Source organism: Tachypleus tridentatus, chromosome 8, assembly GCF_004210375.1.
Source record: "Tachypleus tridentatus isolate NWPU-2018 chromosome 8, ASM421037v1, whole genome shotgun sequence".
NCBI lineage: Eukaryota > Metazoa > Arthropoda > Merostomata > Xiphosura > Limulidae > Tachypleus > Tachypleus tridentatus.
The window spans coordinates 18,745,407-18,768,696 of NC_134832.1; the positions used below are offsets into that span (position 1 = coordinate 18,745,407).

Consider the following 23,290-nt stretch of genomic DNA (forward strand, 5'->3'; position numbering starts at 1 on the left):
GAACATTAAGTCCAAATATTTCGAATAATTCTTGTGTAGGTGTATAATCCTCTAAACGCTTGACATCCTATGGAAAGCGAATGAAGAACATCTCGTTCGGTAGGAATTGTCGACTTCATTCGATGTATCCCCACATCAAGCCCTTTTATGTTTTAACGTCCGGCATCTGTCGGTATCGTCAACCCTGACGTAAAATCGGGTAATTTGAAATATCGATAGCCAAATGCCTCGTCATCTAATTAGTGACGCGCATGAAAGGATTGACGAGATTCCCACTTTCCCTATCTGCTGTCTAGCGAAACCACAGCCAAGGGAATGGGCTTTGAGAAATAGAAAATTTTAGTTTAGCTCACACACCTATATAGTGATAGAAAAACAACCTCTAAAATGTCATAACATTAGAGTAACCTACTTTGCTCATATTATGTATGTGATCAGTAGCTGACTAATGGCGGTATTTATTTCTATAGAAAATGTTAAAGGAAATCTTCGTGAACGCTAGTTTTGTAGGGTAAATTATTCAGTTAAAACAAGTTTAAAGCAAATTTATATGTTCTGTTACACTTGTAGAGATGACAAATAGTAAATTTTTCTTCCTTAATCTTTTTGCGACGAAAGTCGCCTAATATTTTTCTACCCTTAAAGTGAGTAAGTTGATAAAAGTCCAGAAAGAAGAAATTTGTCTCTTCACTTTTTAATATACAACAGTCGCTTAATGTAAATAGTCATTTACTGCAATGTAGGGAAAAAAAACATGTTTCACAGTTGACTGTTGGTTTCAGCAACATAAGGAAAACATTTTTTACTCTTTTTCCAAAAGATAAACATTAATTGTTGTTAAATCCTCATGTATGCAAACATTATTTTTTAATAAAATTTACAAAATTTTGAATTTCACTTTTTATGGCAAAACTGACAACTTTAATTGTCTAAAGAGTGACGCATCAAAAGGTTTAAAAACTGTGAAACATTCATTGGTAATTTCAATGCTTTTGTGCTTTGGCCTCAACATAAATAACTGATATAATTTGTCTTTTGTTTTTTGAATTTCTCGCAAAGCTATACGAGGGCTATCTGCGCTAAACTTCCCTAATTTAACATGCTGGGCCATAACTGATATAAGTGCAAGGACATTGAGCATTATTTCTGCAACGCCTGTATCTATATTTTAAAAGACAAGAAATTCCTGAAAATAAATAAATAATGTGAATATTGTATGTTGTTTGATTTGTATGAAACTTGTATCAGTGTTACCAAACATGGCAAAAAAAAAGTTCATTTTCTTTTAAAATTTCTTTACAATAAACCTTAAGTTTCAAATTTATTTCTGACGTATTTACACACACACAATACCACATGAAGCCTTTGTCTAGGATGAAAGATAATCCACAAAATTACAAGTTTATGGCTGTTGACAAATTTTCAAGAGTTTTGTGTTTATTATCCCAGAAGAATGTAAAATACAACACAGAAACTGCCTTTTTGGCAAAATAATTATTCTCTCTAACAGAACATATTTTATTTTATTAAAAAGTCATTAATATCCATACAAAAATTTGTATACCTTTTCTCTCAATCATGTTATTTGTTAGTCATTTGTAATCTTGCTATTTCCAAAATTTTTATATTAGAGTTACCAAAAAATATTTACTTCAACACTAGGTAATGTACCTTTGTTAACTATCACTACCATCTTTTATTTTACCCCTATTATAAAATGTCTATTTCTATCGCTATAGCTAAACCAGTATAAATCTGAAAGCACGACTGACTGACATCACTGAATAGCTATAAAAGTAGTTTTAAACTTCAAGTATTAGCTATTTAGATAGGGAGGTAGTATTTATCACACTGGAAAAATAAGGATTCACTAACAGATACAAAGGCCTAATGTACACACAGGTATCTATATTTCTTGTATCTTATCTTTTTTATACACAGTGCTATCTCCTGCAAATCGCTTTTAATTTCTTCTTCAGAAGTTCCAAATCTACTCTGTGCTTCATTAAAAATTTTCCATTAATATGAAAAACTGGAATTTCATATTGATACTTTCCAAACCAATGTCTGTTTTCTGGTTTGGTAATATCAACCTCTTCTAGCTTAATTTGATCCATAACAGGAAGAAGTTGCATTTTAGCATCTTCACAAAGTGAGCAAGGGTATTTTGTATACAGTGTTAAAACTGGTCTGTGATTGGAAGCTTCATCTTCAACTGGCCTATGGTACAGATAGTTGGTGGTTAGTATTTAATATTACAATTACTACCTGGTTATTAAAATATAGTTTTTCAAGATTCTGCTATACTAAAAATTTGTGATAAATTAGAAACTGTTTAAATGTACCAGTAAAATTCTCATCACTTTATAATTTATTTGATTATTCAAATGTTGCATTAATAACTACAATTTAAAATTGTTTTGAACATCTAGTCTCAAAAAATATTAAAAATTAAACTGCATCAATTTGTAAAAATACCAGAAGTATACATTCCTGAAACAAAATAAATGAACGACTCTATTTAACTTTGCCTAAAACACCCATTGTTTCTAGTCTTATTAACTGCACTACATGTTGCAAATTTTCTTTTATGCATTCTTTCATCTGGGATTGTTGAACTTTGGAAGAACCTATTTATGGTTTAAAAGAATGTTAAACTATCTACAATGATATTCATCCAATGCAGTATCAATTGTTCCTTATTTTTTTATTAATATCTTTAAATACCCCAAACATATGTAACAAAAAACAAACAAACTAGATAACTTAGATTATTTCCTTTATAAACCAATTTATGATAAAACTATTCTTGTTTGTAAAAGGTGTTCCTGAGCCTTATGTCCATGTATATAGACATATTGATATAGCAGATCAAGTTTTCCTCATTTCCATGAAGATATATGTTAGCAGATCAAAATATCATCTCTAAACAGATACGTGTTAAACTCTTTCAGAAGAATCATGATGCTCTACCTAAACCTTAAGAGAAGTACCACTTTGTCATTTAATTTATGGATATCAGCTGGTAATTGTTTTTGTTCAATATTGGCACATACTTCAAAAATGATTTCACATAACTATTATACGAATGGTATGACTTGCATATTCAGGTATTGTAGAATTTTCAACTTTTTTTTATGTTCAGTTATTATGAATTTATTCTAATTTGAAAAATATTTTCTCAAAAATACATTCTTCAATATTTAAAAAAAATTATTCAAAGGTCTATAAATTGCAACAAGATTTTTTATGTTTTTTAAATTTTCGAAAAACTTGACATGAAAAATTTGGGACTTACGGTAAAATAACATTTCCATTTTAGCAAGTGTTGATTTTGGCTTGCTTTTTCTTTTAATCATCATTTGAGAAAATTTAACACAATTTCAAGTTCCCAACACATTGCACGTAAAAACAGTAATTTCAAATAATGGGATACCAGATGACATATCCTTCCAATCATGAGGAAGAAATGGATCCCAAGGATCATCTCTGAATGCCACTCCCTCTTCCATATGCTACTCCCTGGGAAGCACCATATTACATATCATGCTTAGTGGCAATTGTTCCATCAGTTTACTAGTTTAAAGCAGATACACTGATTTTACCATATAATAATTTAAATGTCTGTTTAAGTGGAACTTCCCACTATTTCATTGATGGTAGTAATACTGATGTCAATATCATAATTCACGTTTAATACAGAGTGAAATGATCAGCAAATGACAACAAAAATAAAGTTGATGTATTAGATACTTAAAGAGAATGTTACTTGTAAATTTATGATCGAATGTTAAGTAATTTAATCAAGATACAGCACAAGTTTTAAACATGAACATTTTGTGCTGCCAGATATAGTCCACACATCGTGTGGATTTTGGTGATTTTTCTAGTTAATCATTCTTAATGCCATTTAAAAACTACAGTTGGTGAAACTGTCTTTATTGACAAAATGTTAGTTCATGGATTATTTCAAATTTGAAATGTGTTGTTTCTTTCATAATGACATAACCCTTACATATTTTACTGTGTTAATGGTAATTAGAACAATTTCTTCTCTTGTTATTTATGATGAAAGTTCTTATAATAAAACCAGAATTTTGGACAAACTTTAAATCAATCACTTCTTTGGTTTGGGAATAAATCTTGGGTAAGTCAATGTAGGTTTTGAATAAAAAATGATTGCACCTAATATTATTTATAACCCTGAGATCCCAAAGTGTATCATTTATATGTTTATGTCGAAGCTGAAGAAATCTCTTAATTTTATCAACTTTTAATTTTTAAACCTAATTTTGTACTTAGATTTTTACTTCATGTTTGTTGTCAAGTATTTTTTGGAAGGTGGTTTATAAAATGAACAAAAGTATACACATAAATATGTATACAATAGAAAAATATCTTTATTTTCTGTCATACAGGAGTGCTCCATTTGTAGTACATCTACACGTTTTTTAATTTATTGTGCAGGTAATCATTAAACTCACCTAATAAATGGCTGTTTGTGCAACATCTTGCATTATTTGTACTCAAACAAATATTGTTTAAACTATATTATAACAAGCTATTGATTCGTAAAACAAACTCTTATTCTTGATGTCACATGAAACTATATAAAACCTGTATATTATGTCAGGAATGGAAATCATATTTTAGGATGTTTAAAACACTGGTTCTATTACATATTTTAATAAAGGTTTAATTTTTATGTTTTAAATTTAACTTCATTTTTAACTTTTAAAGAATTTAAAAGTAAACAAATATTTTACAGACCTTAGAAATATTAAAGTTTTTAAAATATAAATTTGAGGAAAAAATTATTAAACATAGTTCTGTAACATGCAATATATTCTTCTATTCTTCTTAAACTTTCTATTTTTTATGCAAGTTCAAATGAAACATTTTATTCATTTTTATACTTTTCAATGGCACTACTCTTCTTTCTTAAAGTCCACTTACAATTTCTGCACCAACATGGCACCAGCACCACCACCACCATTGCACGCAGTTGCCACACCATATTCTCCAGGTTTCAGGTTCAAGGCAAGACAATTAACAATTCGAGCACCAGACATTCTGTGTGTATAATAATAATAAAAAATAATGATAAAATAAAGAAAAGAATATTTATGCAAATTATTTAGAATGGACCACTCTTATAAACATGGCTGCTGAAAACCTTATTTCATTACATAAATAACTATTTGTGAAAAGGAATGTAATAGTGTATATATGTCTAATTATGAAAGCTCTTACATTCCTGATCTTTAGATATAAGAGCTCAAACAAACAGTAAGCAGTTAACTTGAATCAATATTAACTAAAATATTATATAATCTATTAAGTTAGTGTATTTTCTTGATTCCATTCTCCTCTTTTCTTCACATTTTACATCAGTTAGACCAGGGGTTCCCAACCTTTTGGCACTTGCAACATGAAAATGTAATTGATGAAATAAAATTAATGTTATCCCAAGCTACTTCTAACAAGGCTACGCGACTCCCCTGCCAAGGCTTCGCGACCCCACAGGGGGTCGCAACCCACCTGTTGGGAACCCCCGAGTTAGACAAATATATTTTTAAGTCATCCCTTTTAGTAAAGTTACCTATAAATGTTACTTATACATATATTTCCACAACTATCATTCATCAAACTGAGAATAGAGATGAAAGATAAAAAAAAAAAAAAATTTACATACCCCAAAGGATGCCCCAAGCTTACTGCACCTCCATTCGGGTTGACTTTGGCTGGGTTTAGGCCTAACAGTTTGATGTTTGCTATAACAACAGCACTGAAAGCTTCGTTAATCTCCCACATAGCAACATCTTCTGTTTTAATTCCTGCTGTAGCAAGAAGCTGAAATAACAAATAGACAGAGATCACATTCAATTATGTACCACATGGAAAATGGAAAAAATTAGGTTGAATTTACTAATTAACTAATAAGATTTTTTGTCTGGATTAAGGGTTTTATTTGCCCTATGCTTTTCAACTTATAGAGGCCCATCCTCAAGAAACAGAACTTCTATGTGCAGTACATTTATAGTCATAGCTTGAGGCCCTGAGCTTCAGCCTGGTATGCCCACGCCTTAATCTGGAGTTGCCTATTTATTAGGTTTCATACACATTTTAGTGACAGTATTTTGTTTTATAAAAACAGTGTTTTTTATCTTCTTATTTTAATATAGTATTACTTGAAAATTCCATTATTCTGGAGTGTGTAGTTTTTGCATAGCACATGGTTGAGAAGGACATAAAGGTGATATCATTCTAATTTCTTTTATTTTATGTCACTTGTGAAATAACACCTGATCTGTTTATGGCTGTAATACATTGCACAAGGGTGTTGATAGCAGTGTTTTCCAATGGAAGATGGGGTAAAACCTCTACAATCTCCAACAAGATTTAATGAGTGACCAGCCATGTGGATAGTACTTGTTGCTCTAAGTCTGATATTACCATGGAAGTAAGTCAAGTTAGGTTTCAACAGTATGATAAAAGGCACCTTAGCCAAGTCAGCTAGACAAAAATTTCTAATCCAGTAAAAGTTACTTCCCATCTAACAAACAAATACACACATTATATTTGTGTTTTAATTCTCAAATTCAGGAAAGAATTCAGAGAAAATTAGAACAACTCTGTAAAACATATTTTATTGAATTTCCTGTTATTTAGTGAATCTATCCAATCACTATCAGGATAATTTTGACCTGAACATACCACAACATTATAACTGTTCAAACATTAATTTTTATTCCTAGCAAGATTATTTTTAAGTGTATGAAAATAAGTAATTTTATGGTTGCTTTTAAAACAATGGTAATAATGATCTGCTTCATACAGATGTTTTAAATTTTTTTGTAGGAAAATAATTATTGTCCTCTAGTTTCAGTAAGCTACAAAATTGTATCAGAAAACAAAATGTGTTTTTAGTTGTTTTCTTATGCAAGAATTTTGAATAGTATTAAATTGAGATATAATCTTACTATTGTCAAGAAACCAGTAAGAAGCATGAAATTTAATTAATCTCTTAAGGTAATTTTCAAAGCAGCAAGATGTTTGATATTTGGTTATAATAAATTATACAGAAAAATATTAGTCACTTAAGAATAACAAATATAATGAAGTTACAGCTTTTACAATTCATTGTGATTGATTCAAAATACTATTCAAATTAATTTGGACATTTAGGATTAAATTAATATTTTGAAAAATATATTTTAAGATTTTCTTACCCAATTCATGCAAAAAAAGCAACAAATTTATATCTTCCAACTTCATGCTTTAATTATTAACATAACCAAAATTATATTTTACATAAATATTACAGACCTTATGTACAGCCTGAGCTGGAGCAACTGGAAAGTCTATAGGATCAACAGCAGCATCAGCAAAGCCTTTTAAAAAGATAAAATATTTTATTTACTTCTTTACACACATACTACAACCCATTAAACATAAAATTATATAAATAAGTAGCTGTTATTAGTTTAGCCTTATTAAAAATGGTGGATACAAACAATGATTGAAGTAAATGTATGCATGTTCTCATTCAAGATAGTGGAACAGCTTTTACTGTATGCATTATTGTAAAGAATTCAGTGTTAATTAGCTCTCCAATATAAAATTTAATGAAATGTTTTTAGTTCAAATATTAATAAATAAATTTGTTTTATAACTAGCAAGCATTCTTAACCCTAAATATACTAATCATGTTTTGTTTTTATACTTCCCTTTACAACTAACATTTTACTCTTAGTAATAAATTTTAATTATTAAACTTTCCAAAATAAATTTCATTGGATAAATTCAGATAAAATCATACTTTTGATTGTTTAGTATCTAATCGGACATCTACAAAACATAGACCAAATTCTAAGTTTACTTTTTTTTTTTGGTGTATGTACAAAAATGAGATGAAATATAACATGCCAAAACACCAATGTGTAAGTAGCTTTTGTCAGTACATAGTTTGTTGTAATTCTAGTTTGTAAAATGATACCTACATTTGAAAGCCATAACCTACATATTATACCAGATTTTTGTTTTTATATTTATATACCACACCATCTATATCTTCATTGTTATATTATGGAAAGATCATATAAACTATTTATGTCCATTACTTTAACCCTTTCAGCATGGGATCAATTCCTGGGACTTCTAACCATTTTGTGCTTGTTAGTTTTCACGCTATTACTTTTAAATTAGTAAGCATATGTTCACAAAATTTGGCAGATTATAAGTAAAAAATAAGGGTATTGTGCAAATAAAAAAAAAAATAAATCCCAAAGTTTATTAAGCAATGTTTTTCTTGTACCTTTTTATTGTTGCATGTTGCCTATCCTATGCAAACTAATTTTCATTTTAAGGTTAAAAATACTTTTATACATTAGAAAATTTTCAAATTTCACATGCACAATCTTTATAATGTCCAGATAGTTTTATCAAACATTTGTTTTAAGAAAGAACTATGTTTTATGCTGTTTTAACTAATGATTCATTGTATGGATTCAGTCAATCTGAACAATCTCATAACCACCATATAAAATTAGGAAATGAATATAAATTATGCCTTTTTCATTCTAGAATGACAACAGATTATAAAACAAAACATAAATGTTTAAACTAAATAGCTTAAATCTCATAACATTATACATTTATATAGATTTACTATTTTATTATATTGACCATTCAGCCATGTTTGGCTAACAATACAGAGATTACAAAGATACAGTGTGTGTGCACTCATGTTACCATAATCAATAATAAAAATCTGACCTTTAGTCTTTACTAAGTGACCTATCTTGGGTGTACTTTAGTGGACTAGTACTCAGTAAAATACAGTCATATTTCGATTATTATAAATTGTATATAGATTATTACGATTTGAAATGTTCTTAAACTTATTTTGTTTTAAAACATAGAACAGTAAATAAAGAAATAAACTAAACAATTATCTCTTCTGGTGACAACCTTTGTTACCCATTGCTGCTTATCATAGCTTGCTAGGCCTTTAGAAATTTCACATGTGGAGAATGTGAAAAAGGTTTTTTAGGATATATACACACACACAAATTTGATTAACTAAAAAATCATAAATTACTTCATTTATCAAATTTAATAACTATGCTGTATTTGTAACTAAAAAAATATTAAATCTTGAATGGGCTAGAAGACTTAACTTACCAGTATGAAGATTTGTCTTTTAAGAAAGAGAATGCCAATATATTTAAAAACAGCTGAGAAAATTACTAAGGAGAAATTCTGAGCTCACAATTGGTTATTCACATGCCATACATAAAAGTAAGTGTATTTAAGGGATCATTTCCAAAAATGGAGAGAGTTGAGAAGGGGCCACTATGTTTCATTCACTAAATATGATATCTAAGCCTAATAGAAAAGATAAAAAGTTTTTATCTTATAACTTGTCAATATTGGTAATTTGAGTTCCCAATTTGTACAATACTATAGACTTCGTATTCTGACATCCCAAACATTTAATTTGAACCACTTTTGCATTCAACATACCATGCGACACACAAAAATCAATGTTTATGTGCATTTAATATTTACCTTTCAATTAAGAAATTATGTATGACATGAAAATTTGAATTATTAATCTACAGTTTAATACCAAACTCAAGGAGATAAATTCATAAAATAGTAGTTCAAACAATTTTTGAATGCAAGTCAACAAATGTGATGACATGGCCTTTGACCTATTACGATAGGAATAATGACACTGTAAACTGGCAGATAATTAACCAAAGGAGTTCTTTTTAAATTTCCTAAAAAATAAAACATTCAGTACAATAACATGCAACTACAACTTGCCAATGTTCTGAAATTTAATGGGAAAACCCTTTGTAAATAAATTTAAGACTTCCTTTTCAGACATATGGTTATAGTGCTTTAAACTTCCAAGAACTTTACATTTTATTTGTTTTGGTAATTTACATAAAGTCAGTTGATAATTTGAATTCATTTGCAAACAACTAGCTTGTTAATTACAATTGTAAAATATGACAAACACAATTATTTTGTTTTAACTTTTGTCTACTTTTACTTTTGCTAACTTCTGTACTAATTCATTAAAAACAATACTTCTCCACAAGGACACCATTTCTTAAATTGTATTTTATTTATTTTTTTATAAAAATTGTTTAAATGATTGTGCGAAAAAGATTATCCCTTTTTATATTTTTTACAAACACAATAATATTAAGCATCTTATATTGTTTCCCTTAAGTATATTAATGCACTTCTATCTGCACTTTAAAATTATAGTTGGAGAATGAATAATTTCATTCTAAGAACCTGTTTACTTTTTTGTATCTTGTAAACAATAACTGAATATGCTTTAGTGTTATTTTTATCCATCATGTATTTATACACTTAGCTGCTTTCATTTGCTGCATTTATATCTATAATTTCTACAATTTAAAAAAATGTTTAAACAAAAATTGTATTATATAAATTCCCTTATTATTATATTTTCTACTTTAATTCCAACTTTTCATGTATATATTTTTAAAATGTTTTACTACTTTACAAAATCTGATACAACAGTGTGTACAAGACTATACCCAAATATTAAAAGTACAGTGTTCAAAAATGTAATGTTTCATTTTAACAATGATATCAAAAAACTATATTAAATTCGTTTTAATGAATCAAACATGTCATTCATGATATTATTCTTCATCTATATTCTTTAAACTATAACAATATTAGACATATGTTTGAAAAAAACAAAGAAACCAATTCTTTAAATTAAAAGCTGATCTTGTGCTTACCAATTATTTTTGCAATAGGTTTAACTTTAAACTTTTCCATAGCTTGTTCAGTCATTAGAACACAGGCAGCTCCTCCATCACTTAAGGTACTTGCATTAGCTGCAGTTATGGTTCCTATCAAAAAAACATTATTTATTCAAATACACAAAACGTACAAAGTAACTACTATTACATCAAACAAATTTTTCTCGTTTCTAAAATATGTACAACATATCAATCAAGCTAAACAACTTCAGTTCAATACAAAACATACTAAAATTGAATATAATATACTAAAAAAAGAGACAAAATTAATCTAAGAAAAAACTGAAATTTTATTTTTAAAAATTTTCTAAAAATGTCATTCTGTATTAAAAAACTTCAAAGGAACAGTTTTTCAGACGTAAATCATAAGATAAAAATAGAAATTGAATAAACAAAGAAAATGGGATTTGCACTTTGTTATACAATCACTTGTTTGTTTGGATAACTGAAAATACACAATTAATACCACTTATCTAAATACTTCTTTCAGACTAAAATCAAATTACTCAATGACTGGAACAACCAACTGAAAACTAAACATTCAAAACACATCATCTCTAGCTTAAGCTTCTTTCCAAAATCTCCAATATTTTTGAACATATTAGACTACTCTGGGACTTTCTTCATTTTAATGCCATGTGCTTTCTAGCTAATATATAAATTATAATGTTAAAACTATAGCTTTTAACATTACATAAAAATTAAGAAATTAATTTGTTGTCTTATTACAGTATTCTGTAAGGAAGCTAGCAAGATGAGAAGCATAATCTTAAATTTTTTATCTTATCAGAGATTAATGTAGCTGAACAGGCCATACGACTTACTTTTTCAAAAAGTGTATAATTTTTATCACAAAAATTAATAAAGTACAATTTAATATAAAAAATGATGAGAATATAAAGAATTTCAATTTCAGTTAAAACTTATACAAAAACTAAATCTGTTGACATCTAATAGTAAAAGGATGTATATTTCATGCTGAAAACTTCAATAATTCTTTATTTAATATATATTTACAGCTTGAAATTTCTCCTGAAGCTTTAAGTATAATACTGTTATATGTAGAAAAAACAACAGAAAATATAAACATGAATGTAAGAAAACCTGCAATACATCCAGCTAACATAAGTAATCAAAAGTGTTGCCTGCTTCTCCATGTAGTTTTTATAGCTGATACAGAAGAAATTTGTGAGCAAATTTATAATTCTATTTCTTAAATAAGTTGATTTTAGTGTTAAATAAATAAAAACTAAAACCTATCAACTATGATATGGGAAAAATTCTTAAGAAAGCAGAAAAAAACTTAAAATTCCTTTTTATGCTAAATGATAAGGAAGGAAATTCTTAAAAATATGCATCAATAATTAAACCTATAATAGTTGAAACCAATGCAATACACAAGCTTGCACAGAGACAAAATGTACTAATATTGTAAAAGACAAAACATTTTGTGACAAAACTTTTTTTTGTACAAATATAAACAGGGAAGTATTGCTTTGGATCTTAGATTAAGTTATGTACCAATATAATCAAATTAACCTTTTGTTAACATTGTATTACCAATGAACTAGTAGTAGGTAAGGCAAGAAGTGTACAAGGGGTTACAATGCTCTACTTTCTACTCAAGTACATGATTAAGCAATATACCTTTACAGAGTGGTTTTGTTTAGATATTACCTATATGGCAACAAATTTGTGATAAAGAACACTGCAAGTTCACCATAACAATATCAGAAATCGTAGAAGTTTGCAAAATATTATCACCAATTTGTAGTTATTAGGAATTTGAATACCAAAAAGAAACAACTATAATAATATTAAAAGTTCTGGTTTGAAAGCTACCATCTTTTTGAAATGCAGGAGGTAATTTTCCAAACTTTTCAAAATTGCCACGAGTAAATTCTTCATCTTGTTTCACTTCAATATCAGGCTTTCCTTTTTTTCCTGGGATAACAACATGGACAATCTCTCTTTCAAACACCCCAGCCTAAACATAAAACTAATTTTAAGTAAATTTAACAAACTTTAGGTCCTATGAATAAAGTTGAAAAAGCTTTTAAGAAACCACCAAGATTGTTCTCTTATAATAATAATGGCATCTAAAATATTTGCATATATAAATAAACACATACATACACACACGCAGTTGCATCTCAAATACCATACTATCAAATTTGGCAAAATTTAGTTTTCTAGTAACTTGTATATATAAAGTCCACTGTATATATGGAGATTTTAATTACAAGCATCACATTTCAACATTAAAAACTATTGAGTAAAACAGTTCATAAATTTTAAATGTAATTTAATTTTCACATAAGAAAGTCTTAAGTTTGATAACCTTCTCTGAAATGTGAAATTTAAAAACATTTTTTATCTCATGGTGTTCAATTTATAACATTTTTCTTATTAAAACAGAATAATAAAAGAATATTTGCATAAACAATGTATAATTTTAATTGTACTACACACCTCAAAAGCAGCCATAGATTTTTTATAACTACTTATGGCATGTTCATCTTGTTCTTGTCGGCTGATGTTGTAAGTCTTGGCAGTTTTCTCACCACACACTCCCTAATATTAGAAGGAAGGTTATGAAGAAAAAATATTACAGAATTATTACAACTGATAGTTACAAAACTTTCATGGCAATTTGTGTACTTATGCTTTACAAATTATCTTTATTGAAAAAGCAGAAAAAACTCATAATGCATGACTGTTTTTAATACTTTTACCATTAAGTTCTAGATCACAATTAAAACAACTGTCACATACATTTGTAGCATTACAGAAATATCAAAGTGCAAGATTTTCCAACTTTCACTCAAAAAAAATGACATTAAAAATCAGCAATAATTACTTTGTAGCTACACATATGAAAACAAAATACATAAAGCTCATTCCAACAATACATCCATTTTAAAAGTACTAAAATAACATTGCCTAAATAAGTGTATACTTTAATACAGGCAATAAACACAATTGACAAAACAATTAGCATACCATTAATACCCTGTTGTATACGTCAGTCAGACCATCATACATGCATCCATCCTATTAGAAAAAGAAATATTTTGATCATTTCAATATAGTTGCATGTTTGTAAATATACTTATCATATATTCATTAAGTCTATTCCCCCTCACACAAAGAATAAACATTGTTTGAATAACACTCATGAGTTTGTATTAATAAGTTCATGAAATTTTAAATTATTTTATTATTACTACCTAATAAGTTTGTATTTTTATATTTTAAAATGGATTTGACAAATTTATAGATATTTCAGAAATTTAGAGGAAAGGAAGTTCAGACTTTACATTCCTTGCCTGTAATTACATATAGCTTGTGTCATAATATAAAAGAGTATTTAGTGTAGATATTATGAGTTAATTTATTTTGTGAGTGAATATTTTATGATTCTTTACTTTTTTTTTAATAACAAGCAAATAAAAAGCAGACAACTGTTGGAAGTTGTGTTTATAATTCATTGATGTTGAGACTATCAAACTGTGTGCAATATACTGATACTGAGAATATTGAGATTTCTAGAAGGCAGGCAGATGATTAAGTGATAAACATAGAGAAGACAGAAAATAGCAGATGAGAGCAAAGTCATGTCCAAGGAAATGTTTGGTGTGAAGTTAACTGCTATAGAAGTGATATGGCTGATGTTTAATATGTTAAGACTAACAGTAAGAAAAGAGATAAGAATAATTTATTCTCTCAAAGCATGGTTGTAGTAACTGAATCATCTTGAGTACATTTGACAAAAGGAATACATGATATTATGAAGGATCAAATGATTACTGAAGTAACTCATCACACTGATAGTGAATTATACACAGAATACTAGTGTGATTGAAACAGGAAAGGTAGTTCAGTTTGTTAACTGAAATTCTAAAGCAACTGAATAGGCCTATGTGGAGTTTTGAGAAGAATAAAAGAACTACATAGTTTGTGATATGCCTATGATTTCCATAGTGTAAAAAAGTTGTTGTACATATGTAACTAATTTTAAAAACAAGTGGAGTACTTGTTCATTTATTATTGAATTTATTAGGAACAAGTCACAGACACTTACTGTAGAAGAATCCTAAGCTCAAGAATACACAGTATATATTTATACTTGTGTAAATAAGTAAACCTTTTTAATTGACAAATGGCATACATAACCAAACATCTAACAGCTTGTGTTTATAATTGGCCAGATACTCCAAAAGCTTAATTATTTAAGATGTTAGATCTAAAGTGGAAAATTCAAAGTAGAGGTGAATCATGCAACAAAGAAGTAAAGATTGAGAAGTTTTTTACTATTTCTTTTTTGAAATGAAAATATTGTAAAAACATTTGAGTAAAACATTTTGATTGTAAAGTTGATCAATTACATTTTGAGTAGATACATATGTATAGCTAGCTGCATATTACGATTAAAGAAGCTTTGATACAATTTACTAAACATTAATATTTAGAGATGTTTCTTTTGTACAGAAAAACTTCCAGCAAAAATATTTTGCCAAAATATACATTTAATGATTAACTCTCTCTGTCACTATGAGATTGGTTGGTTCTATGAACCTCATATCCATTTTGTACTTGTTACAGCTTCCATACTATAACATTAATACAGAAAGTTTACAAAGAAATTGTATAACATTTAGAAAATATTTAATCTTCTGTTCACGCACACACAAAAAAATCTGAATTTTTAATGAAATATTTTTATAAAGATTTTCCCATTAATATATAGTCTCTTTTACTAGTCTGATAACAAAGTGATTTCCACGATAACAATAAAAATACTTTTCTTCATCTCAAAAATCTCAAACTTTATTTGCATATATCTCTAAAACTTGCAAAACAAGCTTCATTTTTTCAGTAGAAATTTAAATTTTTCTGTTAATTTCTCTATTCAGACTCTGAGCTTATGAAAGGTTTATCAATTTTACCAACCTTGTAACTACCAGAAAACAGCAAAAAATTGAAATAAATCTAAAGTACCACTTTTTTCTTTACAGAATTACTTCAAATTACAACATGAGACTACATGTATTTATCTTAAATAGTTTTAAATTCATAGCGATATACATCTGTTTGTGCTTAAACTTTGTTTTATTGCCCTTTGAACCATTATGTTGTAAAGCACTTAGCAGACATGTGGCTTATGCTGTGCTACTGAATTATAATGAATTACTGATGAGCATACCTATTTTTCGATTATCACTTTTAGTCACTTTTATAATAATAAAGATTGCATAAAAAAAAACTATTTATCTTGGTCTTTTTTCCTTTTTTTTGCTGTTGAATGTTGATGCCATTTAACCCCACTTTAAAAAAAAAACAAAAAACTAATGCTAGTACTGCATTAGATAATTGTTTTATTTCATTAAATAATGCTCCAAAGAACACAGAATAATAACATTCAGAAAGAAAATAATGTCTCATAGCTATCAAATTTTTCTGGCTTCTTAACTATGCAACAAGAATTGTTAAAAATTAATCTAAACTTAGTGTCTTTCCCATTGGAATAAAACTTGAACTAAAAGGGAAATTGACAACTATCTATACAGAAAACAACAACATATCATTTGACATCTTGACTTGCTATTGGTTAAAAATAATATAGTATTGAACATCTAAGAGAATAACTGGCAATTTCTGAAAGAGAGAATGTGACAGATGGGTGGGCAAGAGGGGTACGGGTGTCTGTTTGATGGCTCTGTAGCCAAATGAGATTAAAGGCTATAAAAATTATGCTTTGCCTGAGTCATTATATTGACAACATTATAATGAGAAATTTAGATAAAATTTCATCCTTTTTCTAGGGGTGGTAAATAAATTACAGAAGAGAAGGGTGCTTGAAGGAGAAAATGTCAATTCTCATAGTAAGGGAAATTCAGGGTTTTTTTAAATATTGGCTTATAAACATATGAACATAAAACTCATATACTATTAAAATGTGGATTATTAGTTATACTTGTATCTATATTTTTTTGTATACCATGAAAATAAAGCATTTTAATTAAATTTTGAATGTAACTGTCTGAAACCTCATGACATCCACAGGAAAAGCTGCCATGAGAAGAAAAATAAATATCTGTTTGCACAGAAATAGACTATTTCATAAATAGAAATATGTACAAAAGTAAAATAAAAATGTATTTTAAATTTCAAACATCTGTACATATAATTGTCAAAAAGGTACAAGCTTCTCTATTAAACAACAAGCTGAAATACCTGCCACTTGTTTGGGTTATAAAATATCAAAAATTGTGAATGTTGAAACATTGTAATACATAATGCAAAAATCTTAACATTCTTACAGTTTATTTATTACATAACATTACAGTATTATTTACTAATTCACCAACAGTTGTGCTTTAAGAACTCACTGTATATAAGTTAGACAGAGACAGAGATGACATATCAAAATACAATAATGTTACATATTACAAATAGAGTTTAACTGCTAAATTCAAAGAACCATTCATTACAATGACTTATGGTTGTGTTAAATAATCAATTAATCAAATGAATTAATGTCATAAAAATATCTAACTAATAGAACTTATGTTTCTGATTATTACTGTTTTTGATTATTTCAATTATCCACATAACTGAATACTGCCATCATAATTTCTATTTAATATTTTTGAGTAATTCAGTAATGTTTAGCTTTATCAAAATTAGCATTTCCAATAATATTTCCAAGCATTTCAATATCAAATTATTAAGCAAAAATAATCGATTAACTTAATGTAATCAATTAATGAGGCATGTGATGATTTGTCTTGGAATTTTCATATGTTCTACAGTAATTCCTATAAACTAAATCTGAAAACATCCATTTTTCTGCATCAGGTATAGCTTTCACAAAGAGTTGTGTAATTTTATATAGGTGAATAATTTTCACTGAAATCCGTTCATATTTGTTCACTGGCTATAAATTTCTCTAGACCAATCGTGATGCAAAAGTCTTATCGATCATTCTAGACCCTATGAGAAACACACAGTATATCAGTGATTAACATGCCCCATGACTTGTCATTCCAAGATAGCATTTATTTGTGTATGCACTTTGACAAATTTTTTTCCTTTTTTTAACTTCTTAATAAGGTCAAATATAAACATGATGTTCAGCTACTTTGTGGAAACACACAAGTTCTTTGTATGTTACTATTCGTATGTCAACAATTCGATTTTGCAAAATTTCCATGTTGTTTGTGTGAATGGAACAACAGACTACAAAATCAGCAATGAATAAAGAAGCAATGGCCATAAAAAGTCAGCCTGATACCAAGACCGAACATGAAAGATTGATCACCACAAAGAAAGCCCTGTTACCTCCACTTCACATGAAAGGTCTTTGACAAAGATGGCAACTGTTTCAAGTATCTAGCTGGATAATTCCCAGCTCTTTTAAGAATGAAACTTTAAGAAAGGATATTTCTTGGGCCTCAACAAGGAAACTGATTTTGGATGAACATTTCAAAAGGACAACAAGGAAAGTTAGAAACATGGACTACCTTCAAAGATGTTATTGACAATTTTTTAGGAAACAACATAGACTTAACTTATAAAAATATGCCAGTAATATGCTGGATAAATTCAAAGAGTTTGACTATAATATGTGCTTGAAAAATCATTTCTTACACTTGCATACTGACTATTTCCCTTAAAATTTTCATGTTGTCAGCAAAGAACAAGGGGAAAGATTTCATAAAGACATCAGAGAAATGGAGAAGTATCATCATTAAAGGTAGAGCATCACCACGATGGCTGATTACTGCTGGTCTTGAAACGAGATACTGCAGAAACAGTGCATAAAAGAAAGACCACAACACATAGTTTTGAGACTAAAAGATGTAATTTAATTAAAAAAAACAGGGTGAATGAGGATGCATATTCATTTAATATCAATGTTCTTCCATTTTTTTTAGTTCGTTTGTATTTGTGGTAACAAATATAACAAGAAATGATCATTGTGGTAAACGAAGTAATAATTTGATCTAAGAAGATATTTGCTTTTTCCCCACTTTGTAGGAAGTACTTAGAACATAGAAAAATATTAATATTATTTTTGAAATATATGCAATTCAATTACAAGAACTCCCCTATTAAAACCAAAACAACTTTTATGAAGTTTAAATTGAAAGGTCTGAGTTGTTTAATCCCATTATTCATTTAGCTCTGGTTACAAAACCTTTTCATTATCATTACAATAAATTAAATTTCATGATATTATGTACTGACACGTAGTTTATCTCCAACTTGAAAAATAACTATTATATTCTCACAAAGTTAAATGTGGATGTAATGGTAATTAAGCATATTTGTAGCAGTTTGTGCAAAAATACTCACAATTAAAGTAATGTTTCCGAAAGGTGGGTCTGCTCGAGGAAGATAATACGGAACATTGGACATACTTTCCATTCCTCCAGCAACCATGACTTCCTGTTAGATATAATATCATTTGTTTGTAAGGGTTACTGTCCTTTCAACTTATAAAAGTGATTCAACTTCTTTCTGCTTGCCTTAGTTTTTGGGAATTGAAAATTATATGATTAAAAAAAAAGAGATAGGAATTATGGTTAAATGTTATATATAAAAAGGCAAGTAAACAAGTTTGTGTTGAGCACAGGTTTACTAATAATTGTGATGAAATACAAATTGAAAACCTATGTACAGCGCTTAATTCATTCCAGAACACTGCCATTAAACAACCTAAAGCTATCAGTCATTTCAAAGAATCATTATATGAGCAGAAATATTTTACATAAAAAGGTGTATCACAAATTCCTACAACACATAGTATATTACCAAATTGTCTTACTAGCACAAAACTTTTATCATACTTTCTTAATGTTGTTAAATGCTTAGTTTGTTTTTTTACTGTGGAGGTTCCCAAACTGTGGTCCATAGAAAAGTTTCAAAATTTCGAAAAGAAAGAGTTTGCAGATCACAGAGCAAATCAGACACTTGAAACCTTTAACCTTATTATCATGCAAAATATGTATAAATTAAGTGGAAAAGTCTAAAACTCAGTTTCACATAATTTAAGTTAAAGAGGGAAAATTTAGTCTTCATTGGAGTGTTTCACACATTGCCTGCCATTTTCTAGCAGAAGAAAAGCACTTGTTTACAGAAAAATAAGGTCAGAGTTTATAAGAAATCCACTACAAGTGTTTTGGATTAACAGATTGGAGAATACCCAAAATTTGCAGGTAAAACAGTTTATCTTCTTATTCCACTTGCAAGATTAGAATTTTATCATTTGCAATTCTGAAGTTCAAATAAACAGCCAGAATGAATGCTGAACTTGACATGAGGGGCTTTGACTGGCAAACATTACAACGAACATTATAAAACTGTTCTTAAAAACAGGTGCACTCACTGCATTAAAATTTATAAAGGTAAGTCTGTGGTTAAATATTATAGTTATTTCATGTGTTGAATGAAATTATCCTCTCATAATGTGGATTACAAACCACACATGCAAAACAATTTGGCTAGTCCATGAACCAAAACAGTTTGGGAAACACTGCTCATGTATGAAATGACAACTTGCATTGACAAAATAAATATAAGCATTAAAACTTGTATGTAGCTACCTTTTCTTAAGATATCAAGTGTGATTTCTACAATTTTTTAAAGTCCTTTTTTATAACAAATTATATACTAGATTTGTTTAAGTAATTAAAATCTACTAGAAAAAAACAACAACAAAAACTTGTACTGGTACTTGCATCAAGTGTAAACTTGTTCTTCTGTTATCTTCTCCAACTACTATTATTTCTTCTTCCCCCCCCCACAACATCTCTTAATGTTTTAACAATCTAATAAGAACCTTCATTTTAAAACTTGTAGTGGTTTTCTACTTTAATTATTTCATAGTTTCATTTGTTTATTTTTTATAGTTAGTTTAACCAAACAATTCTAACAGAAACATTAAGAATGGAAAAAGTGCAAAAAGTATTATATTAGTTATGCAAATTCAGCTTATATTTTATAAGTTAAATATCAAATCAATCACATATGTTTCTTTCTTTGTTGCTTAACTTAATAATGTTTTGAAAGAGCAAACTATGACATTAAAAAGAAAGAAAGAAGATCCTTATTTCAAATGCTTGCCTGATGTCCCAACATAAGACTTTGTGCTGCAAAAGCTATGGCTTTCATTCCTGAGGCACAAACTTTGTTAACAGTAGTACAAGGTGTAGAAACAGACAAACCTATAGAAATTATAATGAGAAGCTAATTATAAGTAATAACACAAACTTTGTTAACAGTAGTACAAGGTGTAGAAACAGACAAACCTATAGAAATTATAAGTAATAACACAAATTTACTTTTCTTTTAAAACTTAACACTGGTTTTTTTCTTGCTTACATCAGTACATTTTTACTATGTATTATATGATTTTTGATATTCCCTTAAATTATTATTATCTTATAGAAACGTTTTTGTTTTTTTGCTGTACTATCTGCATTATCTCGCTACCCGAGTCTGCAGTTAACATGTATCATAGTAACGTACCTTACATGTCAAGCCACTACAGTTATATTGTCAGACTTGTTTAATGGGCATTCAATGATCACTAGATATTGATTTAGAGTTTGTTTGTTGTTAAATGCAAAACTACCCAATAGGCTGTTTGTGCTCTGCTCACCACAGATAAAAAAGAAATTATTTTTAGGGTTGTATATCTGCTGAACTATGAAGGCTCTACATGTTAATAAGAAGAACTGTATCAAGCTTTGCATATATTGGTGCCACACTTTTCATGGCACAGAGAAACAACATTACACAGAGCAAACAACTTTTAACTATTGTATGTCGTGTGTATAAAAGAATGTTATATCAACTGTTTGTTTGTTGTTAATTTTGTAAGAGCTATCTGTCTCTAATTTTACAGTGTTAAACTAAACAGACAGCAGGTGTTTATCACCATCCACTGACAACTCTTGGGCTACTCTTTTACCAATGACTATTTGAACTAACTGTCACATCATAACACCACCATAGCTGAAAGGATGAGCATGTTTGGTGTGATAGAGATTTGAACCCATGACCCTCAGATTACAAGTCGAGCACCCTAACCACATGGCCATGCTGGGCCAAATATTATACCAAGAAACTTGTACAACTGATTAAAAAAAGTGTAGGAAAATTTTCAATTGTCAATGGAGGATATGATGATCTAGGCAGAACAAATTTCACATTAGTAAAAACCAATCATAGCCTTTGCTTTCAACTTCTAGAAAATGATCTTATAAAGATTGTAACATGAATTTTAGTTGTCTTTTCTTCACACATGGATGCACATCAAAATGCCTCCAGAATACGAGATACAAAACAAATTTTAAGATCCAAATTGTGAAATTTGCCAAAAAGACAAACAACTGTGTAGAAGTAGACTTATACACCAATGATCAGAAAATTACAGGATTTTTCGACTTAGATCTCGAGATCAACTTGCATGTCGTGATATATGGTATTTTTAAAACACATTTTGTTCCAACTTTAGTCTCAATTTTGCTAAAAGTATTGAATATATTGTTCTGTATGTAAATATTATTTCTGATTTTATTACATACTTTTATTATGAGGATTCCTTCACACTAGCTTAATGTATGTATTTAGGACTAACATAAACCTCCAAATAACAGTTCATCCTCTAGAAACTTTGCACAAAGTTCAACTATAATAACATCTTCTAAGCTGGCCAAACTTTGCTTAATGTTATGTGTGTGCTGTGCTAATGTAATGGTATTGCAAGTTTCAATCAATCAGTTTAGATTGTTCCGCACTTGCTTAACCCCATGTACATTGGTAAAAGTTAAAGTATGCATGTCATGAATTTTAGTACATTCAAAATTTAATTAAAACTTGATTGTCACATGTTTGACCATTATGTATGTTTCAAATTCTTAATTTTAAAAAAGAAAATATTTAAATAAAATATTTCTTTACTTCTGTTTGTCACATGATAACTTTCTTCTCTGTATTCTCCAATCATCAATTACAGATACTAAGAGGACATAATTTAAGATAATATCTTGCCTCCTTTCTTTACTAAGATATAAGTTAGTTAAACCAACCAAACAAGCTCCTGCCAACTCTTCATGCTTTTAAAATTATTTATTCATTAAATACATTAGACTGACAGCACTTGTGATTACTTTCAGTAATAATTATGTACACAATATTTGTATAATGTTAAAAACATGTTCTACAAGTTTTGGTGAACAGAATGATCAGGAAATAGATTTTTTATAACATTATGTGAAATAAGCTATTGTGCAACCAGAAATATTAATTTTATGATGCTGATTTACTAATTTAATCCTGTTTATTTGTCAATGGTACATGTTTATATTCAACAGAAGGTCAACTTGTAATTTACATGATTATGATGTCTTTACATTAAGTTACTTTGGAAAAAGGTACTACTTTTCCCACTATATTTT

The 23,290-nt window shown here is 28.6% G+C and overlaps 1 protein-coding gene across 2 annotated transcripts in view; it reads right to left on the reverse strand.

The window, feature by feature from the left end:
- Positions 1-1,401: 1,401 nt before the first annotated feature.
- The window catches only part of LOC143258611 (acetyl-CoA acetyltransferase A, mitochondrial-like), a 33,153-nt gene continuing 11,264 nt past the window's right edge, over positions 1,402-23,290 (reverse strand). The window contains exons 5-14 of one of the 2 annotated variants that reach the window (XM_076517819.1): positions 20,952-21,052; positions 19,182-19,274; positions 13,824-13,874; positions 13,293-13,394; positions 12,663-12,807; positions 10,797-10,910; positions 7,330-7,394; positions 5,696-5,853; positions 4,957-5,073; positions 1,402-2,220 (exon numbers count right to left, since the gene is read on the reverse strand). In XM_076517819.1, coding sequence (XP_076373934.1) covers positions 1,944-2,220; positions 4,957-5,073; positions 5,696-5,853; positions 7,330-7,394; positions 10,797-10,910; positions 12,663-12,807; positions 13,293-13,394; positions 13,824-13,874; positions 19,182-19,274; positions 20,952-21,052 — 1,223 coding nt within the window. In that variant the 3' untranslated portion in view covers positions 1,402-1,943. Of the gene's footprint in view, positions 2,221-2,506; positions 2,631-4,956; positions 5,074-5,695; positions 5,854-7,329; positions 7,395-10,796; positions 10,911-12,662; positions 12,808-13,292; positions 13,395-13,823; positions 13,875-19,181; positions 19,275-20,951; positions 21,053-23,290 lie in introns of those variants that run through there. The other variant, XM_076517820.1, reaches the window with a different exon arrangement.